Raw genomic sequence first — 12,061 nt, forward strand, 5'->3', positions numbered from 1 at the left:
ACCACTGAGGATTATCATAAGAACCTTTTCTTTTGACAAATAAAATAGTTTAAAAAGAAAAAAGTCTCATCTCTTTCTTTCTTGCTCTCAGGCTGTGTATAATTAGCTTATCAAAAAAAGGCTGTGTATAATTAAAAAAAAATCCAGAAGTTGTCAGATCGGTGGGGTGAAATATAAAATTAATATAATAATGTGATGTGGAATATAAAAACAAATAAAATAATTTAAAAAGAGAAAAAGTCTCATCTCTTTATTTCGTGCTCCCAGTTGTGTATAATTAAAAAAAACAGAGAAAGAAAAATCCAGAAGTTGTCGGATCGGTGGGGTTTGTAGCTATCTAGTATTTTCTTCTTCCCTTTTATTGAGGAGCTTGACTCAAGGGATGGCAACGGGGCGGGGCGGGGGCGGGTATGCCATCCCCGTCCCCGTCCCTGTCCCCGAACTCAATCCCCGTCCCCATCCCCGGCCCCTTGAGGTTCGGGGATCCCCGAACCCGAACCCGACGGGGACGGGGAACCCCTAAACCCGAATGCTACCCGAATATATATAAGAATAAGATTAAATTATAACCCAAAAATTAATTAATCAATGGTTTAGATTGTAGGAGATCAATAATCTAATGGTCATAATTAAATAAAACTAAAACTTAAAAATAATATTAATATATATATTGGTAATCGGGAAATTTACCTTAAAAAGAAATTATACTAATAGTCTAATATATACATCGTAGTATAAAGTATTGAACTATTTATATATAGGGTATTAGGGTTTACGTAGGGTTTATGACTACATAGGGTTTAGAATTTAAGGTTAACATATATGATTATAATGTCATAATGATACAAATTACAACAAAAAAGATATTTTGGTTTTGTTATTTAGTTAGGGTTTAAGGTTTAGGAAGTAGGGACGTAGGGTTTAGGGTTTAGGACGTAACATATTGACTATTGAGTATATAATTATATATAATATGGACTAGGAGAGTAGAAGAGCATATCATATATTTCATTATGAAAAATATAGGAAGATAAGACGATAAGTATACTAAATACAAATTAATATTCCTATATAATATATATATGTACAATATAGAATTATAGATATATAATATATATGATATATCTATATAAATATATATTTATTTATTAAAGTATTAAGGTTTAGGGTTTAGGGCTTATGTTTAGGGTTTAGGGTCTTTAAACCCTAAACCCTAAACATATTATATAATATATGATATATCTATATAAATATATATTTATTTATTAGAGTATTAAAGTTTAGGGTTTAGGGTTTATGATTAGGATTTAGGGTTTAGGTTTAAGGTTTAGGGTTTAAAGACCCTAAACCCTAAATATATTATATAATATATATGATATATCTATATAAATATATATTTATTTATTAAATATTAATTTCGGGTCAGGTTCGGGGCCGGGTATGGCATTACCATACCCTACCCGTCCCCACAACATTGCATTCGGGTGGCACCCGAACCCGTACCCGACCCCGAAATTTCGGGTCTCCGACCCTAAATTTCGGGTCGGGTCCCCGCGGGTCCCCGTACCCGCGGGTCGGATTGCCATCCCTACTTGAGTTCTTCCTCATGGATTCGGGTTTCCTTACAATATTTGACTAATATCAGGCTAAAATCATAGTTATTGATAGTGGGATGAGTCTGAAAATGGAAAAAAAAAATTTCATGTTTCTGTTTAAGGGTCTCGGATTCGTATTTGTTGTTCCTGATTTTTTCATGCAAGAAATTCGAACTCTTTTTCATTATTTTTTTAATGACGTGTAATTGTATTACAAATGTCATATCAACTATTAACATTACACATTGACAAAATTCCTGATTTCCTCGAAAAATAGACCGGAATTAGCCCACCGGGTGACCCAATTGCTGAAATTAAAACATTAAGTGACCTAATTTGAAACATTTTTCTTTCAGTGATCCAATTGTAATTGATCATATCTTTCAGTGACCTATTTATACTTAACCCTTGAAATTAGTATCATATTATTTTATTAAATAGTATATCATACAACAACAATTCCATCTCTTTTGCGAACTATTATCATACTCTAATCTGTTCCTAGTAGCACTCAACAGCATTTCCATCTCTTTTGCGATTAACTCCCTCTCAAAGTCCTCTCCTATTAGCTCTCGTACTGACTCTAAGTCACTATCAATGTCAGTGTTGTTGTGAGAGAATGAGGCAGCAGCGGACTCGGGTGCATATGAGGCAGTGAACTTTGCTCTCTTTTGGGTCATCATTCTGCAATAACTCTTAATTTGGTCATCAATTCTTCCTGGAAGCATCTTTGCAATCCTTGACCACCTGTCAAAAACGGAAGTAACAATTGGTGTTAAGTGGATCGAAAGAGAGTAATAATTGGCGTTCATAAGAAGAAAGTTTTATATATTCAGTAACTTGTTTCCCATTTCCGAGTGGAGTCGCGTGATAGTTTCACATTCTTCCTTCATAAACTTAGCGTGATTCACTTCCGGTTTTAGGTGATTCATCCATCGCTTTCTGCAGCTGTTCGCAGACCTTTGAAGACATGGTTGAAGAGTATATTATATAAGAATTAAGAATAACATGGAAGACTTAGACAACAAGAGAGAAGCAAAAGAACACTTGAATTGTGAGCCACAGAAGCCCAGTTCCCCTCCCCATGCTCGGCAAGGTACTCCTTTAGCATTCTGTTATCTTCACTAATCCACACACACACACACACACACACACATATATATATGTGTGTATGTGTGTGTGTGTGGATTAGGATTGTATGACCGAAGTGGAAAATGTGATGTGATTGATGTAAAGAAGACTCCACCCTATAGCCTATAGGTTGGAATTTTTTGGAAATTGACATATATATATAATATTTGAGCTACATAAGATACATAATCTAGGTGGCATGCCTAGTCTAGACAAAACCCTAGATGTCAACTTTTATTCCCGCTTCTCTCTCTTAAGAATCCCGCCTGATGATGCATCTATTACTCGTAGGGTGTACTATACCTACTAAACTACTATCTCTCTCTCTTTTTACGGGAAGCGAGTTTATCCTCTCATATCTAGATTGGAGATTTCCTCTTGACGCGATGTACATCGACGGTGAACGAGTTTTTCTTGGCAGGGGCAAACGAGTTTCTCTTGCTTGATTGATCCTTCGTTTCTCTATCTCTTTTTACGATAAGCGAGTTTATCCTCTCATATCTAGATCGGCGATTTCCTCTTGACGCGATGTACATCGACAGTGAACGAGTTTTTCTTGGCAAGGGCAAACGAGTTTCTCTTACTTGATCGATCCTTCGTTTTGCACATATAGATCGACTGGTGTGACTTTCAGGTATGTGAAGAAACGAATTTTTATGCGGTTCTGAGTATCTCCTTCATACGAGTTATGAGTTTTCGTAGTTGTTCCAGATTCGTATTCTCTTATTCAACGTATTTTCATGGACAATAGAGTTTACGTTTGTGTTTCTTTATGGATTTGGTGAGACTGAGTTGGATGTGGTAAATGCTCAGGTCATTCATTTTAGATTTGTTGAGAATGGAAGATTTTATTTTGCAAGTGTTGTATGTGATATTTTTAAAAAAAGTTCAACAATGTGTTGGTGATGAAGATTGTCGGTTATATTTCTTAATGATACTTACGTTCTACATAGTCATTGCACAAGCAACGCAGCTAGACTTTCATTGATTTTTTTTGTCATGTCTGATTGTTATCATGACAGTGACCTAATACATTATGCTGGTGATTGTGTATTTGTCTCCCAGATAGTAATGCATTACGAACATATCAGTGTATTCCACTATAGTATGCTAATATGATAAAAACAGAGTCATTCAAGTCTGATTGTTATCATGGCAGTACCTTAATACATTATGCTGGTGTCAATGTATTTGTGTACCAGATAGTAATGCATTACAAATATAAGTGTATTACATTATAGTATGATAGTGTAATAAAAACAGAGTCATTTTCCTTTCGTAGGTGCTATTATATGAGTTATTACATTTTATTAGGAATTTATGTGTTCATCTATCAAATGTCTGTTTCAATATTGTTGTGCAGTGAAGAGATGGTTTCAATTGATGAAGTTGATAGTCAAATAAGTTTGTGTAAGACATTTGCTCGGTTGGCAGATCTGGCAACGAAAAATGAATATCATTATTCAAACGTCATCAAGTGGATTGAAGGGTGCATAAATAACATGGCAACAATACCAAGGCAAATATTGATTGCTTCTTTGACAGTGGATTCTTCGATATCGAATCATCCAATAGTAAAAAAAGGGGAAGGACGCCCACGCAGTATGATGAAGAATATGGTTTTCAAGAAGAATTTTGGTGCTAGCATGAGCAACGCAGCAGGAGGGTCTGGAACGAATAGAGATATAGGGATTTGAGTTTTTAAGATGTGGTTCATTGTATTTTATCTTTTTGATGGCATAATTTTTAGTTGCTATGTCTTTTATTGTGAGACTTTATCAATGGGTATACCCATTTTCTGTCAAGTCTGATTGTTATCATGGTAGTGATTTAATGGATTATGTTTTTGATAGTGTATTTGGTTCCCAGATATTAATGCATTACGAAATACCAGTGTATTTGATTCCCGTATGTTAATGCATTGCGAAATACCAATGTATTTAACCCAGATGTTCATGACATTTGACTAACTTGATGTGTTTTTACTATTAATAGTTATGTACATTAATGTGAGATGTTCATCATTAAATTCATCTAAAAAAAATTTCATGGACATGTTAATTGCATATGTATTTGATAAGTCTTGAACATTTCATATCAACTAAGTAATAAGGCTCACTTGTCTTTTAATAATCCAACAATCAAACAAAAATACATATTGTTTACATGGATAAATTTACATCAAATACATGTCTTCCCTTCATCACTACATAACTAGAGATATGCCTTGTTCATCATTTCAACTTTATTGTAGTGGTACACATCCCATGAATATCCACCATCATTCATAAAGTTATGAATGTATTTCATCCTCAATTGGTAGATATTTGACTTGGTCAGCTTCTTCTTTATATCACTTTTATAACCAAACATATAAACAAAAAATACAAAATGACCTACTAATCCCAAAAATATCATTTTTATAACCAAATAATGAAAAAAAAAACCAGAGGACATGCATTGTCATAGTGTAGTTAACTTTGCTTTTCTAAACCATATAATTAATCATCAAAAGCCAAATTCACTAATTATGCCAGTCTGCATTCTGCAAGTGCATTTATATTACTTTTCTAACCAAACAATGAAATAAAAAAAAAAAGAGGATATACTAATCCCAACTACATTACGCATGGTCGCAGTGCAGTTAACAATCTTTTCCAAACCAACCATGGAGCAAAATACACTACTAAATCATATCATTAGTCATCACAAGCCAAATTCATCAATTCTGCCAATATGCATTCTGCAAGTGTATTTATATCACTTTTCTAACCAAACTATTAAAAAAAAAGACAAACTAATCCTAAATACATTATGCAAACTGGTAATGTATTACACATTTGCTCATAACAATAACATAAACCCATCAACAAAGTAAACTCAACCATTCGAGCCAAAAAAAAATTTCATTGTCCATTAGGCAAAATTTACCAACCCAGCTAACTTAATGACTAAATACAAATACATTAAGCAACATGGAAGTGTAGTTATAGCATTGTCACTACCTATAAAACTTGGCCAAGCATGCAAACCAAATTACTAAATACAAATACATTAAGCAAGATGGAAGTGTGGTTCTATCAATGTTCATACATTTAAAATTGGTGGTGTAGTTATATCATTGTCCATACCTAACAAATTTGAGCAACCAAGCAATTTCAATTACTGGATACAAATACATTAGGGCAAGATGACAGTGTAGTTCTAGCATTTTTCATACCTAAAAATTTCACCAAATGAACAAATTTAAACCCATCAGTCAAATAAACTAAAACAATCAAGCCAAATGCATTATTTCATTGGTAGTGTATTTCTATCATTGTTCATACGTAACAAATTTTACCAACCAAGCAAACTAACTTACTCAATAAAAATACATTATGCATTCTGAAAGTGTAGTTATAGCATGCAAATTAAATTACTCAATGCAAACTAAATGCACTTTGGCATTGAACCCGTTAAGCAATGGAAACTAAGCTATTCAATCTAACTACATTATGCACAATGGCAGTGTAGTTATATATTTGTTTGTACTAATATCATCAATTACTCACGTGGTAGTGTAATCAAAGATTTGTTGGATCTACAAAATTGAACCCAAGGAAAAAACTCATGAAAATGTCATTCACCTGGCAACGTAGTTAAATATATGACCATACGAACAAACAATCAAATCAAGTCAAAAAACAACATCAAAACTCCAAAATTTATTACATTACTTGAATACCTAAAAAAACCACATAAAAACACCAAATACATTGTGGAAACACAAATGGAACTCTCAAAGTTCATAACTGTACCTTGTGTGTGGATTGCTTGTCGATCTTAAGACAATCTCAGCAAAACCAGGCCACAAATCGTTCCTTCTTTGCCGAAAATACTAAATACACTATAATCTGATGACGGTTGTAGCGGATTTGCTGGTCGTCGTAGTCGGAAAGCAGTTGTCGGAGGTGGCAATAGAAGGAGCAGCTGAGAGAACTTTGGGAGGATTTTGGAAATTTCTCCTATAACGTTTACCGAGGTTTAGAGGGTTTCATATTGGGAGGAGTAAAACCAACTTAAATTATTATTAAATCTATACAATTTTGAAATTCAAAAATACACAGTCAGCAAGCCCAATCAGCATGCCATGTCATTATGTATCTCTATGTATACCAACTCTATGTATGCTAATCACTACCGGAATTTTTTTAACATACCCACTGCCCGTAGATGGTATTATAGAAATAAGGTTTTATTCATTGTGAACGACAATGTGACTAGTTGATAAAAAGGGAGATGCATTCGATTAGGATTACTAATGACCGAAAAGTGGGATTCGATTTCGAGACAAGACTTTTGTTCATTAGAATCAAAAGATCAACTTCCAATACAAATTTGGACAATGCTGGAGACCCCAAAATTTAACCCCTAAAAGTTCCCCAAATCTATGTAGCACTAAAATAGTCATCAAATCTATGTGGCATTAAAATAGTTATCGATTAAAAACACACATATAGGACCCACTTCACATCCAACACTCTACATTAAATGAGGATCTTTTGGGGATCACTTTTTGGGGGGTCTCAAGCATTATCCTTAAAATAAAGTGTCAATGCAATTTTGTGTTTGTAATTATATTCGTAGAGGTTTAATTATGATTTGTGTTCCTTTCTTTTTCTGAACAAGTGCCTGCGGAGGTAGGGTAAACGGCATTACTATTGACACCCCCTCTTTTTACTATATACACCCCCTTTGACATTGACAAGTGACAATACAACACTGAATGAAAAGTGTAACATCATTATTTATGGGAATTGCTAAATACATGGACGTTTTACTAAATACACACAATAAAGTTGTGATGGGACGAGTAAAGTTGTAATTGCACTGTTTTTTGTCAGAGGAGTAGGCGTACTAGTGATTGTTGGTGTTGAGACTTGTCTCCTTCACACGGTAACCCTTGGTCCCACCCCCATTTTATTTTTTTAATTAGACTGAAATTTGACCGTCTGATTGGATCCTCCTCCTCCTCCTATCCACACACACCGTTGATGATAAGTTGATCACCCTATGGTCCCCAATTTAATTTTAATATATTCCCAATTCAGTTAGGGGTTACCCGTTTGACGTGTTCAGGGGTGTTGGGTTGGGAAGGGTTGGGGGGTGTTGGAATTTTTATATATAACCTTATAGAGAGGTTTTGTCCCAACAGTCCCGAACGCTTGAAACGATCCAAGGGTTGAGAGGTATTAGGAACAAACACCTTGATACACACTTGATATTGTCTCACCATTTCTTGAGAATAACTAACATTCACTTTCTCTCCATATCTCCTATAATAAAAATAAAAAAAATCATTTCAACAAACTACCAACCTCCACTTTCCCTCTATCTTTCTTATAATAATAATGAAATTATTTTATATTAATTCATAAATTCTTATATGAACAAAATACTTCAAATTATTAAATAAATAATTTTGGTGGAGAGACTGCCCATATGTAGTTATTATGGGAACAAACGTGCATGCATATAATTAATTAACGGTAGCAATAGCAATATCATTCCTAAACAGTATCATTTCTAAACAGTATCATTCATAAACAGTATCATTCAAGGTAATGCAGTAAACTAATAATTCAACAACCAAGGACAGGTGACACATTCTGATTGGCTTTTGAAAAAATTACTTCACGCTTGAGCTCTTAAGTTTTTCTAAAATTTCCATTGTACACAATTATTTATCAAGTATGCAAAAAGATCCCATTGTGAGGGTATAGTGCTGAACTTTTCCAAAAAATGGGATATCAAGTGTGAGATATAGCACCCACTGTGGGTGCTCTAATGATGGAAAGGAAAGAAGAAAAAGTGGTACTATTCTTCCCATTTGTGTGGACGCTGAAAATTATTTTGCGTTGTCAATTATTATGGGGAAAATTAATTTAAGAATAATTAACTATGAGGTGATAATTTTAGCTTGGGTCATTCAAAAAAATCGTTAATTCAGGAATTATATATATATATATATATATATATATATATATATTAAGGATTATAGGTTGCAAACAACATGTCATTTCACATTTGTTATGTAGTGGTTTATAACCAAAAAGATGATTTTGTGGACTGAATATTCTCTCTAATTAATTATTAGTTGTCTGCATGCTTAATATATATATATTGTATTATTTATGTAACCTTTATGAATTTTGGGCTCAGAATGCATGCATCTCTCTATTGTCATTTCCATGTTATTTTTCAACACTGTCAATTGTACATAACTAAAGAGATGTAATATGACATTGTACCTTGAAGCAATGAAATGACCCATGCCTGGCATTGTACCAAGGAAATATAGAATGCCTACACTTAATAGTTGTTATGTGTATGACGTGACCCATGCAGTTGCGTAATCGTGTTCAAATTCTAACCAAATCAGATTCAACGCATTGAGACAAAACCCTGTAATTCTCGGAATAGACCTGTTTTGAATAAATGTTGGATAATATTTTTGCTTTTCTCCAAACTAGCTTTTATTGTTGTGAACTGACCTTGGATGAGCTGATGAATAGACGATACTGCTGACTCCCAGTCTGATTGAGTGTGTCCTTCATATAGTGGTTAAATTAATTTTCAATGCTGATAAAAATTTGTGGAGAAAAAAATTGAGCTTAAATTTGTGTAATATGTTGGGTCCATTTTGGTAGAGTGAAAAGATTTATTTTCAATGCTAGTAGAAAATAGGTGAAAAAATTGAGCTTAATTTAATATTAAATTTAATCCAATACATATAATTTTTATTTAAATTAATTTTTGGTATAAATTATTAAATATTTTTATATAAAATTAAAATAATTATCTTAAAGTATTATTTAAATTATTTTTTAAGTCAAATTATTAAAAAATATTAAAGTAAAATAATAATATATATTAAATTAATAAAATTGTTAAGTAAATAAATGCTGAAACGATTAATAAATAAAATAATAAAAAGGTGTAAAAGAATAATAATTAAACGTGGGTCCCATCTTTTTTATTAAAAAAATAATGAATTTATAATGTTGTAATGATTTGTGGGAGAGAGTCAAATCACATTGATTTTAAAAAGAAACCATGAAGGCTTTAATCCCAAGAAAAGGGGGTGAGAGAAGTAAAAAATGGGGGTGAATAAAGCATCACTTAGGGTAAAATGTGAACTACATCTTAAAATAAATATCTAGTCTTATTTAAGTTTGTGCGGAGTATTGTTGAACAATATATTTGTCTTATCAAATTATTAGAAAATAAAAATCAATTTGTTGATTGAACATGAAAATGACTCAATTTATATTGAATTAGATCTATAATTAAGTATTAACATGTAATTATTAGAAAATGTTCTTGAAATTAACATTTTAAATTTCAAAAAATCAGAATAAAAAATAGGTGATTAGAGAGAAACCTCAACTCCTAGAAAGAACCCGAGCCACTAATTGGACTAGTAAGGATTGTGTGTATCACTCTGGTAATCACCCGTTTCAAAAGAACTCTTAGAGAGAGGTCCATCATAAATATACAATAATCAAATAGGTGATTAGAGAGAAACCTCAACTCCTAGAGAGAACCCGAGCCACTAGTTGGACTGAAGGATTGTGTGTATCACCCTGATGATCACTCGTTTCAAAAGAACTCATAGAGAGAGGTCCATCATAAATATGCAGTAATCAAATAGGCGATTAGAGAGAAATCTCAAATCCTAGAGAGAACCCGAGCCACTAATTGGATTGGTAAAGATTGTGTGTATCACCCTGGTGATCACCCGTTTCAAAAGAACTCCTAGAGAGAAGTCCATCATAAATATGCAGTATTATCCTAACGAACTCAATGATATTTTTTTTTGATATCCTATATTTAAATTGGAGTGGCTACAACAACTTTTACTCGTTTACGTAGTTTTTATAATGAATTGATAATGATATTCGTATGAATTACTAATAATGATACATTAATTAATTAAGGTAAATTAACATGAATTGTGTAAGAACGATGAATATGAATTGTGAGTAGTAATTTTATTACGTCCATTTGTAATATATTAATTATATTTGTCAATGTACACATTTATTTATGTAGGGTGTTGGTGTTGCAATTGAGGGAGGTGGTGATAGTGCAGGGCCAAATGGGGCTATCAAGAGGAAGATTTTCGGGACAACTGATGCTGATACAAGTCTTGTTAAGAGGACAAAGAAAGATGCTACCGACACTTGTGTGACAAAAACTATTGGGAGACACTCAATAATGAGAGGTCCAAGCACAAGCACGATGGGATCAAGAACTATGAAAAATTCTATGACCAGAAATTGTGTCATGAGACATTCAGATCTTGCTTGGATTGAAAAATAGAGTTATGAGAGTGATGGTTAAGTGAGTGGGAGTTATGAGTGGGCGAATTTGATGTCATAATTCATGCAAATGCACAAGAGTCTATATATAGCACAGTGAATGCAAGTACGAGGTCGATCCCACAAAGACTAGTTTAGTTTAATTAATGTACCTAACTTAATGAATGATTGAAAAGAGAATAAAATATAGAAGAATGATTATTGCAAATAAGTAAACAATAGAGAAATAAAATTCATATTTTTGTGAAGATTTTTGTTATCAGTATGAGAAGAATAATAAGACAATGATTTCACCTACCAATCATATCATAAGCATTCAATCAACGAGCACATCATATATGACTCCAACTCAAGGATTGATTCTTTCTTAATTATGATGGTTCGTTCGTAAGCGATGCTAACAAATATCATTAACAATGGATTAATCATATTCGTTTGCGGTCGATAACCCAAGGCTAATAACTCATTACGATTTAAAGAACTATAACAACCAATCAATATAACCTAGATACTATAACTTATACATCGTTATTTCTTCATATCAATATAACCTAGATACTACAATTCATACATCCTTATTTCTTTATATCTATATAACCTAAATAGATAGTTAGATGTCACACCACCTTGTAACGCCCCGACCCAGAATGCGTTACTTTTGGTACCATCTAAAGCAAACCATAATAAATTCAATCATCACACCACTGAAAATTTCTACAACACCTCCCCATATTAAAGAGGATGCCAACCTGGAGTAAACACGCAGCAAAATCACAAATATATTCACAATCTAGGCAGGGCCTCCGGCTATCTAACAACTCATAACACAGTTAAATTCTCAAATCTAAGCAGGGCCTTAGGCCTCCTAGCATATCATACCATCAATCAATTTCACATCCAAGTAGGGCCTCAGGCCACCTAACAGTCATACATAATTTCTCCACACAACAACATATATAATCAACATCC

The 12,061-nt window shown here is 33.1% G+C and overlaps 1 protein-coding gene across 1 annotated transcript; it reads right to left on the reverse strand.

The window, feature by feature from the left end:
- Nucleotides 1-1,446: 1,446 nt before the first annotated feature.
- LOC119996248 (transcription factor MYB101-like) lies at nucleotides 1,447-2,527 on the reverse strand. Its single transcript, XM_038842815.1, has 3 exons — nucleotides 2,436-2,527; nucleotides 2,085-2,342; nucleotides 1,447-1,621 (listed from the first exon to the last, which is right to left on the reverse strand). Exons 1-3 carry the CDS (start codon nucleotides 2,525-2,527, stop codon nucleotides 1,447-1,449), a joined length of 525 nt encoding a protein of 174 aa, XP_038698743.1.
- Nucleotides 2,528-12,061: the final 9,534 nt, after the last annotated feature.

Source organism: Tripterygium wilfordii, chromosome 1 (genome assembly GCF_013401445.1).
Source record: "Tripterygium wilfordii isolate XIE 37 chromosome 1, ASM1340144v1, whole genome shotgun sequence".
Classification (NCBI taxonomy): Eukaryota; Viridiplantae; Streptophyta; class Magnoliopsida; order Celastrales; family Celastraceae; genus Tripterygium; species Tripterygium wilfordii.

Bases quoted from the DNA above. Each gene is read 5' to 3' on its own strand.
- LOC119996248 (XM_038842815.1), bottom strand. From the start codon at position 2,527: ATGAATCACCTAAAACCGGAAGTGAATCACGCTAAGTTTATGAAGGAA. The intron at 2,343-2,435 runs GTTACTGAATAT...CGTTTTTGACAG, and splicing joins CACTCGGAAATGGGAAACAA to GTGGTCAAGGATTGCAAAGA. The intron at 1,622-2,084 runs GTATGATAATAG...AAATATTGTAAG, and splicing joins GCTACTAGGAACAGATTAGA to GAAACCCGAATCCATGAGGA.